The sequence below is a fragment of the Macrotis lagotis genome, chromosome 1, assembly GCF_037893015.1.
Source record: "Macrotis lagotis isolate mMagLag1 chromosome 1, bilby.v1.9.chrom.fasta, whole genome shotgun sequence".
NCBI lineage: Eukaryota > Metazoa > Chordata > Mammalia > Peramelemorphia > Peramelidae > Macrotis > Macrotis lagotis.
The window spans coordinates 100,024,754-100,044,093 of NC_133658.1; the positions used below are offsets into that span (position 1 = coordinate 100,024,754).

Below are 19,340 nucleotides of genomic sequence, written 5' to 3' on the forward strand. Positions count from 1 at the left end.
GGCGGCGGTTGGCCGCGGCGGGTCAGTGGCCCGGCCCGAGGCGTCCGGAGCGAGCCGGGGCGGAGGGGCCCGCGCCCGGCGGCGGCCATGTCGCGGCAGAGCACCCTCTTCAGCTTCTTCCCCAAGAGCCCGACGCTGTGCAGCAACAACAAGGCCTCCGCCATTGCTGCGGATGCAAGCGGCGCCGGGGCCGCGGGGGCCGGGGCGGCCGGGGCCGACGCGGCCCGGGGCCCCGAGGCCCAGCGGAGCCCTGCCCCCGCCGCCGCCGCCCCGGCGGCCCCCAGCCCCAGCCCCCGCTCCAGCTCCGGGGTCGCCCCGCTGCCCCGGGAGATCAAGCTGAACGGAGGCCCGCGCCGGCGAGCGCCGGGCACGCCGGCCCCGGCCCCGGCCCCGGCCCGCGCCCCCGCGGGCTCTCCTACCAGGTAACCCGGGCGCGGCCTGGGAGCCCCGGAGCGGGGTGGGGGCGGGGCCGGGAGCCCGCGCGTGGGGGATGGAGCGCAGGGGGCGGGGCGCGGGGGAGGGGCGGCGGGGCCTGCGGGAAAGTTATTGTTCGGCGCCCGGCTGGGCCCGGGCCGGGGAGGGCCGGGGGGCGCGGCCCGGCCCGGAGCCACGGGGCTGCGGGGACCCGCGTTGTAGGGGTGGCTCGGCGGCGCAGCGGACAGCACTGGCCCTGCGGTCAGCAGTGCAGGTCCGGCCTCACGCACTCAGCAATGGCCCAGCTGTGTGGCCGCGGGCCGGAGGACCCGAGTGCAAGTCCGGCCTCACGCACTCAGTCATGGCCCAGCTGTGTGGCCGCGGGCCGGAGGACCCGAGTGCAGGTCCGGCCTCACGCACTCAGCCATGGCCCAGCTGTGTGGCCTTGGGCAGGCCGCTTAACCCCACTGCCTGGCAAAAACCTAAATAAACAAACACACCTAAACCGAGTAATTTGGAGGTTGTAGGGACTGCTGCGTGATGGAGCACCCAGCTAGCCAGGAGTTATAGCATTTTACCACAAGGTGGACTAACATCCTGGGGCATTTTGAAAAAGGATGAGAATGGGAAAATCGTGGCTGCACATAGATGGAATCTGTGTCTGAGAATGGGGGAAATGGAAAATTGTACAGTTTCTTGACTAATAAAACATTCCTTTTCTCTGATGGCAAAGCAGCACTGAAACTTATTGATTATTAGGTTATTGATAACATCTTAATTTAGCATCATGTGGGAAGTTTGTGATTTTTCCATGAATCCAAATGAAGAATGAACACATTAAAAACGGAGAACTTGTGTCTCAACACAGAAAAGGGAAGTCTTAAAATATAAGGGATTCAGGCTCATAAAAAATGGGGAACTTAATACAAGCTATTCATAGCAGGCCCCAGCTAAAAATCATGTCTGTACACAATTCCCAATTCACATTTCACAGAAGTGCTCCTCTAAGGAGTTAGGGATAGTTTAAGAAATGCTAAGGGTGAAGACCATAACTCTGTTTTTTTTATCTATATTTCCTGTATTTAAGAATTTTAGTGTTTATAAAACGAGATGTTCTAGTCCTTTCCAGCAGATCCTTTGTTCTTTTGTGTTATAGTGATGATGTGAAGGCTTTAAGCCACTGATTAGCAGTCATTTACCTCTCCTGGACAGCCCAATTTTGAAACTTAACTTGGAGCCATGTCCCAGCTTTGCTTCTGTCATCTGATCTATTGCTCTTTCTGCTATACCAAAATTATCACCTTTTCTCTTTTTTTTCCAAAAAATAATCTATTTATTTATTTATTTATTTATTTATTTATTTATTTTAGAACTATCACCTTTTAAAAGATAACACAAAATTTTGTTTTGAGGGAAGAAAGAAATATTGCTTAATTGAAGGGTTTAATAAAAGAAATGATATTTACTTTCCCTTCATGTAAACATACCAGTATTTCCCCATGTATAAGACTAAACCTTTTTCAAAAAATTTGAGGTCTTATGCAGCAGTTGTAGGTTTTTTTAACTTTTGCATTTCCTGCTTTTTCAAGCTTCTTTTTGCACTCATTGTAGATTTTTTTTTACTTGCATTTCCTGCTTTTTTGCACTTGTCTTTGCACTCAGATTTGCATTTGTTACTGGTATATTAGGTTATGTTTTGCCCAGATGTGGCTCAGAAAAAGATTTTCATACAGCGTTGAATTCAAGTTCAAAGTGGTCCAGTTTGCAAAAGTGAATGGAAATGGCACTGCTGAAATTCAGTTTGGTGGTCCTCCAATTGAGGAAAAAAACCCCTCCTGAAAATGCCATGGCAGAAGAAAGCCAATGAGAGGCAAGTCAGTCAGATGGCCTGGTTTAGAGGGGAAATTGAAGCAAAGATGGATTGAAGCACAAAGGGCCATTGAAATTCCTGTGTCCACAAAGATGGTTCAGCATGAGGCCAGAAGAATTACTGATGAAAAAGAAGTGACAGATTTTAAAGGAGGACACTATTGGTGTTTCAGGTTCATGAAACACAATGGACTAAGCATGCATCCATACATCAGACATGCCCAAAAGATGCCTGAAAGCTGTGATCAGAAGGTCCTTGAATTTTTTTTTTTTAGGTTTTTGCAAGGCAAACGGGGTTGAGTGGCTTGCCCAAGGCCACACAGCTAGGTAATCCACTATGACACCTAGCTGCCCTAGGTCCTTGAATTTCATGATGAATAAAATTTGCATTCAATAACTATGTAATACATTTTTTCCAAGTTTCTTTCCCCCGAATTAAGATGTAACATGGGGAAATGAGGTACTTTGCACTCTTTAACAAGTATTCCAGCTGAAATATGTTTAGTTGTCCATCATTTTCTTACAAGAGTGGACTTTCTAGTAGTCATCAAAGTCCTCTTCCCTTCTCCCCAATATCCAATATCCATTATTACTGAAATTAACCTCCATGTGAGAATGATAGGAATTTCTTTTCCCAGGTCTTTTTGTTTTGTTTTGTTTTTGCAGTGGGGTTAAGTGGCTTGTCCAAGAACACTGCTAGGTAATTACTAAGTGTCTGAGGTCAAATTTGAACTCAGGTCCTCCTGACTCCAGGGTTAGTGCTCTTCTACTGCCCTACTTAGCTGCCCCTATTTCTGGGTTCTCATACAGAATTGTTGGCATATTCATTCTTTCTTTCCTATAATCTTTGTTCCAGCCCAAATGATGCCTTTGTTGGTCTTCAGATTCCCCACCTACCTGTCTTTGCATAATGATGTCACTTATACCTGAAATCTATTTTTCTTTTCTACCTCTTGGAATACTTAAAAATTTTTTCTAGGCAGTGGGGTTAAGTGACTTGCCCAAGGTGACACAGTTAGATAATTATTAAGTGTCTTGAGTCCAAATTTGAACTCAGGTAGGTCCTCCTGACTTCAGGATCACTGCTCCATACACTGTGCCACCTAGCTGCTCTACCTCTTGGAATTCTTAGTATCTTTTCAGGATTATTGACTCAGGCTCTACCCCTACAAAAAAAAAAATTTTTCCCCCTCTTACTACCTTTTCCTACTCTTTAATTATTTTTATCATCCAGTAGAATACAGGAGGGGTGTTTTCTATCAAAGAACTAATTAAATATCTTTTCTTGTTTAGTCAAGGCATCCTTTAGTCTTAAGAGTTTCAGGGAAAGCACCAGATAATGACTTGCTTAATAGATAGCATGGTAAAGTGCATGGAGCTAAGAAAAGATGCAAGAAGACTTTAGTTCTGGGGCTGCTAGGTGGTGCAGTGGAAAAAGCACCTGCCCTGGAGTCAAGAGTACCTGGGTTCAAATCTTGCCTCAGACACTTAATACTTACCTAGCTGTGTGGCCTTGGGCAAACCACTTAACCCCATGTGTCTTGCAAAAACCTAAAAAAAGAACAAAGAAGACTAAGTTCAAGAAGACAGAAAGCCAAATGAGATTACAGATTGAGTCCAGTTGGACTCAACTGGAATACTTTGGGAACAAGAAATATTTAACAAGATATGTTACAGGTTGAACAGGTACTTTTAATAAGAGACAGTTAAATTTCCCATAGTCCTGCAGGACAGCAGTGAGCCCCAGTGCTTAGTGGTCATGCTCCATTTTAGAAGTACAACAGAAAAGACAGTCTTGTTTTGATAGTCCTCACCAAATCCCTTTGTTTTTCTTTGCTTTAGAATCTTAATTCCACAGGATAACATTTCTCCCTTTCTCTTGTTTTGTTGTTTGTTCAGTTGTTTCACTCCTTCTGTTTCTGTGACCCCATCTGGGATTTTTTTTTTGTTTGTTTTTGCAAGTCACATGGGGTTAAGTGGCTTGCCCAAGGCCACACAGCTAGGTAATTATTAAGTGTCTGAGACCAGATTTGAACCCAGGTACTCCTGACTCCAGGGCCGGTGCTTTATCCACTGCACCACCTAGCCGCCCCATGGTATTTTCTTGACAAATACTGGAGTGGTTCACCGTTTTTTTCCAGCTCATTTTACAGATTTGCAAACTGAGGCAAACCAGGTTAAGTGATTTGCCCAGGGTGACATAGCTACTAAGTGTCTGAAGTCAGATTTGAAATTAGGAAGATGAATCTTTTTGATTCCAGATCTGACACTGGATCCACAGTACCATCTAGGTGCCCTGTTGTGCTTCGGTTTCCCTTGTCCCTGTAATCAAACATTTGGTCTGTTAAACCTAGTACTCCCAAATGAGTGAGGTGCCTTCAATCTTGAGGAGAAGGGCGTAGTGGTGGTAGTGGCAGCAGACAGAGAAAAGACTGTCCAAGACTTTCCTGATTTCCCCATTTGTTATCTCTTCCTTTCGTCCCCAACTTTGTGTTTATTTTATTTTGTTTATGGCCTCTGTATATCTATGAAGTAGCTTTATTGTCCTTTTCTCTCATTGGAAGGCAGAAAGTAATTTTTGTCTTTGTATCCTCAGTGACAAAATACAGTGCCTGACACATAGCAGACACTTAATAAGTAGTTTGCATTGACTGGTTATCCAGTGCCTCTAGTTAGCTTGAAACAATTTTAAAACAAAAATCCACTTAGATCAAAAAATGTGTTCCCAGCCTTCCTCTCTGGACCTGGATTCATCCCTGGCTTGGTGTTATATTGTTCTTTGAAATTTGTTGGATGATAAAGATGGTTTGGACCTTGTAATAAAAGATGATAAATAAAGTCTGGGAAACTAATTATAATACTGCAAGTCCAAGAGAGAAATGATGAGTACCTAAAAAAATTGGGCAGTGTCTGTGTGGGTAGATATAAAGGGGACAGATGTAAGAGTTGCCTTGGAGAGAGCAACAGGAATTGATAGCCAATTGACTGTATAGAGTGAGAGAGACTGAGGAATTCAGAATAAAATTTTGGACCAGAATGGTGGTGTCTTTAACAGAAGCAAGGGAAAAGGTTTTCTTTCTTTGAAAAAAAAGGGGGGGTTAAATGACTTGCCCAAGGTCACACAGCTAGGCAATTATTAAGTGTCTGAGGCCAGAGAAAACAAGGTTTTCAGGGACAGATTGAACTCTTTGGAAATTTTTTTTTAATTGGCCTTTACATTGTTGGAAATGTTTTTGAAATGCCTTTGAGATAATCCATTGGAAGTGTTCACTAGGCAGTAGGAGATAGGGATTGGAGCTCAGAAAAGAAACTAGGAATATCTTCTGGGAGTCAACTACATAGAAATGATATTTAGCTCCATAGGAGTTGAAGAGGTTACCAAGTGAGAGAGTTTAGAGAGAAGAAATTGAGGCCCATGAGTTAGGGAGGAGTGTAGTAGGTGATGGATTGACAAAAGGAAACTAAGAAGCAGCAACCAGACAGATAGGAGAACCAAGACAGAACAGTATCTGAAATTTTTTTTTCTTTTTTAGGTTTTGCAAGGCAAGTGGCTTGCCCAAGGCCACACAGCTAGGTAATTATTAAGTGTCTGAGGCCAGATTTGAACCCAGGTACTCCTGGCTCCAAGGCTGGTGCTCTATCCACGGTGCCACCTAGCCGCCCCAGGATATGAAAATTTAAAGAGAAGAATGAATATCTGGGAGGAAAGAGTTGTCAGGAATATGATGTGTTAAATAGAAGTCCAGGGAAGAAGACTGAGAAATGGTCATTAGCTTTTGAAATTAAGAGATCATTGGTAACCCAGATTTAGAGAAGGGGAGAAGAGGAAGGGAGCTGATAGTGAATATCAATATTTCTCAGTAAAGAATTAAGTGAGAATTGGGAGATTTGAAGAGAGAAAAGTTTTAGAATAACCTCATTGGGGAATGAGAAAGAATATACTAGGGAGGCAGCCTTTTTGTGGTAAGGTTCCAGTTGTAATTAGATAACAAATTTTTAATAGATGTAGTTAGTTATTTCTTCCAGCTCTATTCATCCACATATAAGTAGGGGGAAAGGCTGATGGTTTAAGAGACAAAAGCTTGGGTTCTGGCAAGTGTAAGCCTTGATAGGGCAAGGAGGCTAGGAATTTGACTTGGATAGCTGTAGGGCTGAGATTGGAAAAAGAAGGAAGTCAAGGTAGAGTAGGATGGTGTCCTTCAAGACTATTTCAGAGGTTTTTAACCTGAGGTCCACGTAGAGGATCTTTGAACTTGAATCAGAAGAATTTTATTTTTATTTTCACTACCTTAATTTTTTCAAAATTATTCTGAGGAGTTCCTAGGCTTCATTAGACTACTGAAGGTGGTGAAGTAGAATTCATTGCCAACTTTAAAATTCATCTTCATTTTGAAAGTACATTTCAAGTACATTTAGCGCATTCAATCAACACTTGTAAACTGAGTTTAACAATATATACATTATTCCATATCCATACACTATAGCTCCTTTTCCTCATTAAAGAACCGAAAGAGATTTTCTTAACTGAGCTTGATTGATTATACCATAATGGTAATTATGTCCGTTGTGCTTTTTTCCCTTATGTTTTACTTTAGAGTCATGTATGTTTTTCTGGGTCTGCTTACTTCACTTTGAATCAGTTTATGTAAGCCCTTTCATGCTTCCCTGAATTTTTAATATTCAGATAGGCACTTAACTAGGAGACCTAATTTCTGTTCAGACAGAATTATAAGCAAAATTCTGTCTGGATGAGCACTTATCCTGAGAGGAGGAACAGAAATCTTTCTCCCTTGTCCTCCCCATTAGTTTCCCAGCTAATGAAAGAGAAAAAAACCAGATTTAGATGGAGATGACTTTCCCCTGCCCACATGGCTGGAACCAAGTCTCATGATCTAGCAATGTTTTCAGTTGAAGACACTTAGCCCACCTCATTAAATGTCCACCAATCAAGATTAATTTTCACCTGTCAGGAAACTCCCTTTTAGAAGTTATTTAAGGTGTTTCAGGATCTCCTTGGCATCTTTAGTTACTATGAGAAAACACTGACCATCAATATATTGATCGCTTAAATTAACAAATTAATTATTAATCAATCCAGAAACTCTGTTGGGGTTTTCTTTTATTTCAGCTGTTATAAATTTTATTTTTACAAGTGAAGTCATAAAGTCTAAAGTTTAATAACTATCGATCATAGTTCTAATTTCTTTCCAAAATGACTGCACTATTTAACTTCAGCAATAATGCTTTTATACTTGCATGTTCCCACAGCCCCTCCAGCATATTCCTTTTTTTTTTCAACTTTGCAATCTTGTGAACATGAATTGAAACTTCTGAGTAATTTTAGTTTACTCTTTTCTAATTGTTAGTGATTTAGAACATTTTTTAAAAGTTTTTTTAGGGTTTTTTTTTCAAGGCAAATGGGGTTAAGCTTGCCCAAGGCCACACAGCTAGGTAATTATTAAGTGTCTGAGACTGGATTTGAACCCAGGTATTCCTGACTCCAAGGCCGGTGCTTTATCCACTACGCCACCTAGCCGCCCCTTAGAACATTTTTTGATATGCCTATTAGGTGATTTTTAATTTCTATAGCTTGTTCATATCCTTTGATGAGATCAGTCAGATTAATTGTTCTCACAAATTTGAATCAGTTCCCCATATTTTGAAAAATACAGTACAAATAAAATCAAGGAAACCAAGATTAGAAGGAAATCAGAAAATTGGAAAAAGTTTTTATAGGCAGTTTCTTGGATAAAGGTCTCATATAGAGAACTTTGTCGAATTTATAAGAAGAAATCAAAGCTATGTATATATATATATATATATAATCATGAAAAATGCTACATTGATAAAAATACTAATTAGAACAACTTTGAGATATCTCACATCTGTCAGTTGGCTAAAATGATAGAAGGGAAAAATGACATGTGGGAGGAGATGTTAAAAATTAGGATACTAAACTAACTGTTGGTGGAACTGAATTGATCCAGTCATTTTGGAGAGCAATCTGGAATTATACCCCAAAAGTTATAAAATGGATTACCCAATAAATTACTATTAAGCCTGTTTCCCAAGGTGATCAGGGGAAAAAAGAAAATACTAGTATGTTTTAAAAAATCTATAGGAGATTTCTTTGTGGTAGCAAAGAACTGGAAATTGAGAGGTTGCCCATCAATCGAAGAATGGCTAAACAAATTGGAGTTCATTCTGATGGAATACTACTCTGCTCTAAGAAGTGACGAACTAACATGGAAAGACTTGGCATGAAATAATGAAGAGTGAAATGAGCAGAACAAGGATTGTATACCTAAAAACCAATTTTCTTTAAAGAATAACAGTGAATGATTAAGTTACTCTGCATATTACATTTAAATCAGCTACAAAGGACTTATTAAGGAAGATGCTGTCTACCTCCAGAGAAAGAACTATTGGATGTATTACACATGTGTAATATATGTAATATATAGATGTATATATACCCACACATACATACAACTATCTGGATCACATGGGGGGCTACCTCTAGTGTGAAGTGGAGAGGGAGACAACCTGGAACTTAAAATGTAACAAAATGTAAAAATAAATAAACAAATAAAAATGAAATTTAAAAAAAATGGAAAGCTATATTAGAGAAACTAGCTGCAAAGATTTTTTTTCCCCATTTAATTGTTTTCTCTTCTAATTTTATAAAAATATCACAGCATATCCTTATTTCACAGGTGCTTGTAGATGTCTAGAAGGGAGGAAACAGTTTTAGTTGGAATTTTGGAGCTGTTTAATTCTTTAGGAGCATTAGTCAAATTGGAGGCTTTCATACTAGTACAATTTGAAATAGCCATTGCATTCTCACCTCCTGTGTTAATGCTTATTTTACATGACAGCATAATTATGTTGTATTTAGTAAATTTGTACATATTTTATATTGAATGCTATATGTAGTCCAGAGGAAATTGAATTTCAGAGGTAAACAACTTTACCAAAATCAGATTGGACAAGAAATGGTATTCAAACTGAGATCATCTGACTCCTTATTGCCTCTAGGATCAACTAGAAAATTCTTCTTTTGATCTTTGAAGGTCCTTCATAACCTTTTCTCTTCCACATTTTCAAGTCTTCTTACAGCTTAATTTCCTCCTTAACCCACCTTAAACCTGCAATCCAACAACAATGGCTTTTTTGCTTTCTCTGCATAGGACTGTGTATAGAGAAAACTTTCCCCTCTTACTTCTAATGTCTTTCATTTTTTCGATTATTTCTTATTTAGCCTGTATATAACTTATTTGTATGTGGTATTCCCCATTTGTGATGGAAAATTGAGCTGGGCCGAGGCAATAGTTGAACAAATTGGTTTTTTTTTTTTTTTTGCAAGGTTAGCAACTGCTTAACAAATCCAGGTTCAAGACCTCAGTAGGTACAAGGACACCAGTTGGCAGTTTACAAAGCATTCTTAACAGTCAATAATAAGGGACCAATCAATTTACACAGTCTTGAGTAGTAATATGGGCCTTCTCCCTTCTGATTGGACAGTTTTACAAATCTTGTGGTTATTCCAGGAATGCCCTAGACATTTTGTTGTTCTTACAAGAACACTTCAAGAGGTATAGAACATTTTGTGGTCAGCACATGTTTCCCAAATTCCCAGAATCATCATGAGATCTTAATTCCCATAATTATGTAAGTTCTATCAAAGCAAGGTCTAGTTCACAAAGTGGAGGAAGAATCGTATAATGGGGTTAATGTTGGATTTCTCAGTCTGTAGACAGAATTACTTGAGACTATCTTTTATCTTTCTTTGTATCCCTAGCAAACAGTGGTCCAAAGTATTGGCTGACTAGGTTCTGAGTGTTTACTCTGTTCTAGCTTGAGATGCTAACTTTCTCATATTCATTAGGTATGTTATTTTTTTTAGTTTTTTTTTTGGAAGGGTTGAGTGCATTAGGTATATTATTAAGGAAGATAAGCATAATCATTTAGTATAGTTGAGTACCTGTCCAATTGTTAGTATTGTGATGGAACTTTTGTTTGTTTTTGCAAGGGTTAAGTGACTTGCCCAAGGTCCCACAGCTAGGAAAGCATTAGGAATCTGAAGTTAGATTTGAACTCAGGTCCTCCTGACTCCAAGACCGGTGCTCTATCCACTGAGCCACCTAGCTGCCACCCCCACCCCGTGATGGGACTTTTAAAAATTTCCTTTTAATCCACTTAATTATGCCATTCCTTCTGGAACATTTGATTAACTTTCCTGTTGGTACCATACTAAAACCTGGCATTCCTCAGATAAGGAGCTGAAAGGGGAGTTTGAACTTCCCCAAAATGATGTGTAGCCATTTGTGGAAGGGTTTTTTTCGCTCCACGTTTTTAAATTGTCTTTGTTAAGTGTAAGTTGTCTCCTTTTAATCAACCTGTTGTGAATCTTCTATAAATAATCTGTGAACTGACTTAGTTTGCTATCAGAAACTTTGTGACTGCTTATTTTTCTCAGGGATAAATGAGTTGCATAATGAAAACCTAGTTTGTTACTTCTATTTTCTGCTTTGAGTTAGACTTTTATGGCAGCAGTAACTGTGGAGGAAATAGTTTTATGGCTTTTTATGTGCCTAGAAATTAACTCTAAACTTTTGGTTTTGCTGATCTCAGAGACCCTGAGTTCTTGTTTATGGGTCCATCCAAAATGTCCAACAAGGTCTTGGGTCTATCCAAAAAGCTTGAGGCTCAATAGCTTGTGTTTTGGTTTTGCCCTTAATTTGATTGATTATTTATATTTGGTGACATATCATGTAATCTTACCTAGATAACCGACCACACCAACTCACAAGGAAATATTTCTTCCCCTAATGGCATCTTTTGATTTTATAAAGAATGCTTTTCTACTCTTATAACATCTGGAATTTGTCAGCATTCTTGGATAGTAAGATTTTACCATTTCCATACAGTTAGTTTCCTGGATAACAATCAGAGATTGAGTGGCTAAAATATTTCATTGTGTTTTCTTAGACAAGATTATTTATTCATTAGTTCAAAAGTTTGCTTTATTTTTAATTATAGTTTTCGCATTCTATGTGTGCTACCACATTGCATTTGTATTTTCATCTCTTATTATAACCTTGGAAAACTTGTAGGGGTGTACTCATATATTTTGCTATCTGTGTTTATAGTATAATTCTTTGTAGAAATTTGTGGTTGGGCATTCTGATTATGGAATTGCTGTACGATATTATATAGCTTAAATTTACTAGAGGGGAGATCATAGTGGTATTTTCTATTCAAAAACAAAGAATTTTTTTCCTTCAGTGTTATTTTCTATTAACTGAAGATTTTTTAATTCCTGTATTGTAAACTTTGAAGGACTTTTGGAAACTTAACACACAAAAGCATTGTTAAGCTAATTACCTCTAAAGGTAATTGATCCAAATGTTAATCAACTATCTTCTTTTGACCACAGCTCTTGTGATTTCTCTCCTGGTGATTTGGTTTGGGCCAAGATGGAAGGTTACCCTTGGTGGCCTTGCCTTGTATATAACCATCCCACTGAAGGAACATTCATCAGAGAAAGGGGGAAAACTTTCCGTGTCCATGTACAATTTTTTGATGACAATCCAGTGAGGGGCTGGGTTAATAAAAGGCTTGTGAAGCCATATACAGGTAAGAGATTTGGTCTTTCAATAGGAAACTACCACATTTTTGCTGAATGTGGTGTGTGTGTGTGTGTGTGTGTGTGTATGAATATAATAGATTTGCAGTTTCATGTGTAATCATTTTTATTCTGTTATGGAAATGTTTGTTTTATTCCATAAATTGAAAAAAAGAAAAAGACTGAATGTAACTTTTATTTGTTAAGTTGTAGAAGTGTTCTTTGTTTGTACCATTATCAAAGATTTTGGTATGAGAAAGTGAAATTTAGGATCATAGAGATCAACTAATCCAATCCCTCCCTCATTTTATGAATAATTTTACAAATCTCCTTTATATGAATGAGGAAATTGAGACCAAGAGAGTTAAAGAGATATGTCTATAGTCACACAGATAGTGTGTTCCAGAGCTGGGATTTGAACACAAGGCCTCAGATTCCAAATCTGGTCCTTTTCCCACCATGTCATTGATGTGAGTTTTTGTGTTAAAAGATTTCTCTGTCTGCTTTTTTAACCTTTTGCAGTTGGATTCCATTTTATTATCTTCCTTAAAAGAATAGAGATGTTATGAATTGTCAAATAGACATAATGCTCAAATAAGATTCAGAAGAGATAAGGTTTGACTAGCAGGAGGAAAGCTCAAAAGTATTAAATTATTTGTTCAAGTTCACATATAGAGAACTCGAAGAGATATCAAGGCCATTTAGGCTAACTTCCTTCCTCTAGCATATAAAATTTTATATTTAGGATCAGTTAATATGGAGTGCTCATTCCACTGCTGTCCAGTTGCACTTGTTTTTAGTTTGGATTAGGGACTGCTTGTACTTTAAGTATTCAGTACAGAAGTAAATGTTGTAAGTGATATTTAAATGGATTTTAAAGAGCCCTGGATCGAGAATTGGGAAATCTATGTTGAGTTTACCAGCATTACCATTTGCTAGAAGATGACTTTTTCCATTATCTAATCAGATAACGTGCAAATAATTACATGCATACCAGATATATGTAGTAAATTGGAAGTAATTTCAGGTAAAGGTTTAGCAGCTGGGTGACCAGGACAAAGGTCTTCTCTAGGTAGAGGAATTTGAGTTTGAGATACTTAAAAGAAAACATCAAAACCAAGAGACAGAGCTAAGCAGGGGACAGATGAATGTCATGTGAACTGCAGTCAAAGTAGGCCAGGATAGCTGGAGTGTAGATTAAGTAGAGAAGGAAGGGAAGTGTTAGAAGACTGAAAAGACTGGAGGGTACCAGGTTATGAATTTGAAATGGAGGCCTTCATATTTGATCTTGGAGGTACTAGAGAGTCATTGGAGTTCATGAAGCTGGTGGCTGACATGGGCAGAGCTACATTTTGGGGGAAATCATTTTGACAGTTGAGTGGAGATAGATTGGTTTAGAATAGGGAATCATTTGAATTGGGGGACCAGTTAAGAGATAATTATAACAGGTGATTAGACTTGAACAAAGGTGATGGCTATGAATAGATTATAAAAATGACAAGATATGTCAAATGATGTATGGGGTGAGTGAGTGAGGGATCCAAGATGATACAGGTTGTAAGTTCAGTCTCTGATGGTATTTGCTTATTAATATTTTGTAATTTAAATTTTCTGATTTTATTTAACTAGTAAGGTAGTACTCCTTTTAATATAGGGTTCATTTAAAAGCTCTTTAAAAGTAATAAACCTATTAAGTTGGAATTAAATCACTTCCTTCAGGAGGAGCATCTTGCCTTTCTCTCTTTGGGGCATCTAATTTACAAGAAAATGATTCATGAAAGTAGCTTCATACAAGTAGGATATTTTCTTTGCTTTGAATTTACGTTTGTAGTTATACACTGTGTCTGATACTGCTTAACATTTTTAAAAATCTGTTTTTCTTAAAAAGCAGATTTTCTTTTAAGTTCGCAAAAGATGTAAACTTACATAGAGATTTTATAAATACATTTTGCTACATAAATACATTTAAGTAAGGCATCCCTTGTTTGTTTACTGAGTTGAGTCTAAGCCATTCTTCCATCAGTACTCATTAGTAAATTTTTTCTTTACAGGTTCAAAATGTAAGGAAGCCCAGAAAGGAGGTCCTTTTTATACTGCAAAGCCTGAAATACTCAGAGCAATGCAACTGGCAGATGATGCTATAAGTATAGAGAAGAATAAGCGACTGGAATTAGCAGTGTGTGATGAACCTTCAGATCCAGACGAGGAGGAGATGGAGGTAGTAACACTAATATTGCAAACATTTGAGTACTGTGGGTTTTGATAAGAAAATGATTTTTTTAAAGTTAGGCATATATATATATATATATATATATATATATATATATATATATAATATGTATGTTTATAGCATGTTTGTGTGAATTTATATGCAATAATACACTGTCGTAGAACTTGAACTCTCAAGTATTCTTTTCTAGAGTTGAATCCCTGTCATTTTAAGCTAGAGTGTTATTAATAGAGTACTCTTGTGGCCTAATTTCTTAACCCATCTTCACATTTGTCAGGCTACTGGGATATGGTGTGTGCGCTATTTTTTTTTTTTAAAGAAAGAGTTTATTTATTTTGAGTTTTACAATTTCCCCCTATTCTTCCCTTCCCCACCCCCCATAGAAGGCATTCTGTTAGTGTTTACATTGGTTCCATATTATACATTGATCTCAGTTGAATGTGATGACAGAGAAACCAAATCCTTAAGGAAAAAAAATAAAGGATGAGATAGTAAAATTACATAATTGTTTTTTTCCCTAATTTGACAGTAATAGTCTTTGGTCTTTGTTCAAAGTCCATAATTCTTTCTCTGGATACGGATGGTATTCTCCATTGCAGATAGCTCAAAAATTGTTCCTGATTGTTGCACTGAAGGGATGAACAAGTCTATCAGGGTTGATCACCCCATGTTGCTGTTAGGGTGTACAGTGTTTTTTTGGTTCTGCTCATCTTGCTTAGCATCAGTTCATGCAGATCTTTCCAAGCTTCCCTGAATTCCCATCCTTGCTGGTTTCTAATAGAACAATAGTGTTCCGTGACATACATACATTTTTTTTTGCCACCACAAACAGGGCTGCTATAAATATTTTTGTACAAGTGATGTTTTTACCCTTTCTTATCATCTTTTCAGGGTATAGACCAAGTAGTGGTATTGCTGGGTCAAAGGGTATGCACATTTTTGTTGCCCTTTGGGCATAATCCCAAATTGCTTTCCAGAAAGGTTGGATGAGTCCACAGCTCCACCAACAGTGTAATAATGTCCCAGATTTCCCACAACCCTTCCAACAATGATCATTATCCTTTCTGATCATATTGGCCAGTCTGAGAGGTGTGAGGTGGTAACCCAGAGATGCTTTAATTTGCATTTCTCTAATAAGTAATGATTTGGAGCAGTTTTTCATATGACTGTGGATCACTTTGATTTCCTCAGCTGTAACCTTTACATATCCTTTGACCGTTTGTGAATTGGGGAATGGCTTGTTTTTTTGAAAATTTGACTCAGTTCTCTGTATATTTTAGAAATGAGTCCTTTGTCAGAAATACTAGTTGCAGAAATTGTTTTTCCAATTTGCTACATTTCTTTTGATCTTGGTTACAGTGGGTTTTGTCTTGTGCAAAAGCCCTTTAATGTAGTCAAAATTATCTGGTTTGTTTTGAATGATGTTCTCTATCTCTTCCTTGGTCATAAACTGTTTTCCTTCCCATAGATCTGACATTTAAACTTTCCTTGATCTTCTAGTTTGCTTATAATATTGTCTTTTAGTCTAAATCCTCTATCCATTTTGATCTTATCTTGGTATGTGGTGTGAGGAGTTGGTCTAGTCTAAGTTTCTTTCATACCAATTTATAATTTTCCCAGCGGTTTTTATCAAGAGAGAGTTTTTATCCCAATAGCTGGACTCTTTGGGTTTATCAAACAGCAGATTACTATAATCATTTCCTGCTATTGCTCCTAGTCTATTCCACTGATCCACCACTCTATTTTCTTAGTCATTACCAGACAGTTTTGATGACTGATGCTTTATAATATAATTTTAGATCTGGTAAGGCTAAGCCACCTTCTTTTGCACTGGAAATTCTTGACTTTTTATTTCTCCATATGAATTTACTTACAACTTTTTCTAACTCATTAAAGTAATTTTTTGGAATTTTGATTGGTAGGGTGCTAAACAAGTAGCTCAGTTTTAGTAAAATTATTATTTTTATATTAGCTCTCCATATCCATGAAGTTTATGTTAGCCCAGGTATTTAAATCTGATTTTATTTTCATGAGAAGAGTTTTGTAATTGTTTTCAAAAAGTTTTTGAATCTGCCTTGGCAGGTAGACTGCCAGGTATTTTTATTTTTGTCTGAGTTTGAATGGGATTCCTCTTTCTAGCTCTTTCTGCTGTATCTTGCTAGTTATATATAGAAATGTTAAGGATTTGTGAGGGTTTATTTTATATCCTGCTTTGCTAAAGTTGCTAATTATTTCTAGTAGTTTTTTAGATGACTTTTTGGGATTCTCTAGGTACACCAACCATCATGTCATCTGCAAAGAGTGAGAGTTTTGCCTCTTCCTTTCCTATTCTATTTCCTTCAATTTCTTTTTCTTTAGTTGCTGAAGTTAACATTTCTAATACAATATTGAATAGTAGTGGTGATAATGGGCACCCTTATTTCACCCCTGATCTTATTGGAAATGCCTCTAGCCTCTCCCCATTGAATATAATACTTGTTGATGGTTTCAGATAGATAATGCATATCATTCTAAGGAACAAACCATTTATTCCTACACCCCCTAGTGTTTTTTGTAGGAATGGGTGCTGTATTTTATCAAAAGCTTTTTCAGCACCTATTGATATGATCATATGATTTCTGATAGGTATGTTAATTGATATAGTTAATTATACTAACAGTTTTCCTAATATTGAACCAATCCTGCATTCCTGGGATAAATTCTACTTGATTATAATGTATTATCCTAGTGATAACTTGTAATCTTTTTTGCTAAGATTTTATTTTAAGATTTTTGCATCTATATTCATCAGGAAGATAGGTCTGTAATTTTCTTTCTGTTTTAACTCTTTCTGTTTTAAGTATCAGCACCATATTGGTGTCATAGAAAGAATTAGGCAGAGCGGCTAGGTGGCGCAGTGGATAAAGCACCGGCCTTGAAGGCAGGAGTACCTGGGTTCAAATCGGGTCTCAGACACTTAATAATTACCTAGCTGTGTGGCCTTGGGCAAGCCACTTAACCCCATTTGCCTTGCAAAAACCTAAAAAAAAAAAGTTAGGCAGAGTTCTGTCTTCACCTATTTGAAGAGTTAATATGTATGTGTTAATGGGAGGAGTGTTTACATGAGAGAGATACCAAGTTGCTAGAATTAAAATCCTCACAGTATTTGATGATATAATTCAAGTCTGAAAATAAAGGGCCTGTAAGTGGTTTTTTCCCCTGTGGACAGGCTAAAATGCCTTGCAGTTGCCTGAGAAGAGTTGGGCAGATGGATGTAAGCTTCTTTGTATTCTTTGCTAGTAGAATTATTAAGATGAAGCAGAACCAAGCATAATAATTGAAAGCAAGCTTAGCAGACGATAGTAGGTAGAGAGGAGCTGACCTTAGAGTCAGAAGACTTTTAGTGCTTTCTCCAACACATTCAAATATCCCATAAGATTGAGTTGCACAATTGCTTCTATGTATTGTTAGAATTTCTCACTGTGAATTCCTTATGCCAGTAAAACAGTTCTGGACCACACACTACAGTACTCAACTTCCTTGCAGTAGAAGCCTTGATTTTTAAAACTTCTGAGGTCATCTGATTTAAATTGTGTAATGGAAAGCAGAGTGGATCTGTGGTGTTGGAGGATTTGAATTCAACTTAATTACCTTCATGACCATATAAAATTCACTTAACTTTTTTGGGTCTCACTTTTCCTCATCCATGGGTATCCTAAGAGCAGAGGCTTAAAAGATTTGAAGAGATGCCTGGAATTTCATTGTGCCCTTTATAATGGGGAGGCAGCATGCTGGGTTTGGAGTCAAGACTTGGTTCAGTTCTGGCTTTGTTGCTCACTGCTTTTATGATCTTAGGCAAATCATTGACCATGTCTAGGTCTCTGTGTCTTCAATTGAAAATGAGTGGTTAGACTAGATGCCCTAAATTCTCTTTATTCTCCAAGTCGATTCAGCATTTATTAAGTGGCTGTCAAGCTAGGTTCTGGGGAAATAAGGACAAAAATCCTCCTACCCTTAAGGAACATATCTTTAAAAAGGGACACAGTTTTTGCATATACAGATAGAAAATAAATTAATGGGCACTAACAAGTGGGAGATTAGGCATCGTGAAAAAGGTAGCATGTTAGTTACTTTGAAGGGAGACTAGGGATTTTGAGAGGCTGAGTTGAAGACTTTAGTGCATTATAAAGTGCATTTATTCTAGGCTTGGGGCAGCCATTATTGGTTAAATTGTTAAGTTAATTAACAATTCAAATTTATTAATAACTTACCAAAATGTGTTGTTAGATGAAAAAAGTTAATTTGTTTGAAATGGGTTGGTTTTTGTTTTTGTTGTTGTTTTTGTTTTTTCCCCTAATTACTTTTTTAGTTTTAGGTTTGGTTTTTTTTTTTTGGCAAGGCAAGTTAAGTGACTTGCCCAAGGCCACACAGCTAGGTAATTATTAATTGTCTGAGGTCAAATTTGAACTCAGGTACTCTTGACTCCAGGGCCAGTGCTCTATCCACTGCGCCACCTAGCCTCCCCGTTGTTGTTTTTAATATTGGACCTTTGATTTCATCACCATAAGAAACTCTAAATAAGAACTTTCTTTATGATGTAGATAGATAGCTGTTCTGTACCATATAGTTTTAGAGAATTTCTTAGGTGCATTAAAAAATCAAGAGACTTGCCCAGTCACTTAACTGGTATGTAATGGAGGGAAGGACTTGAGAATCCAGGTCTTCCTGAGTTGCTGACTCTATATAAGCTGGGTTAAATTGTCTCTCAATTGAAATATAAATAGAATAATTAATGAATTTTCTAATTATTCTTCCTTAATGTTAGTAAATGTACATTGAACAATTGGTTTAAATTAATTTTACAACTTCATTAACAATATTTTACTTCATTTAACCTACGTTCATGGTAAGGGTGGGAAACAGTGATTATATAAAAAACAATTTTTTTGTAGGGTGGAATGATATGAAGGAAAATAAAATGTTTCTTTTGACTTGAACAGAGTATACTTAACATTTTAGATATAGAGCTAAATTTTTAATCATCGGTTCACAAAATCATTGGGAGAGTTGATAAATTTAATATTATTCCTCTTTTTTCTTATTTTCCTTCTGTTCCCAGTTCTCTCCTTGTTCTTGACCTCTGCCTCCTGAACTGCTGAGGATAGTTATTATCTAATTTCAGTATGGTTTGGTCTAGAAAACACTATTTTAACATAAGTT

The 19,340-nt window shown here is 37.7% G+C and overlaps 1 protein-coding gene across 1 annotated transcript in view; it reads left to right on the plus strand.

The window, feature by feature from the left end:
• The window catches only part of MSH6 (mutS homolog 6), a 27,626-nt gene continuing 8,286 nt past the window's right edge, over window positions 1–19,340 (plus strand). Inside the window, exons 1-3 of the mRNA XM_074205454.1 lie at window positions 1–422; window positions 11,723–11,922; window positions 13,963–14,129. Of these exons, the coding sequence (XP_074061555.1) occupies window positions 88–422; window positions 11,723–11,922; window positions 13,963–14,129 (702 nt within the window). The 5' untranslated portion in view covers window positions 1–87. The remainder of the gene's footprint in view (window positions 423–11,722; window positions 11,923–13,962; window positions 14,130–19,340) is intronic.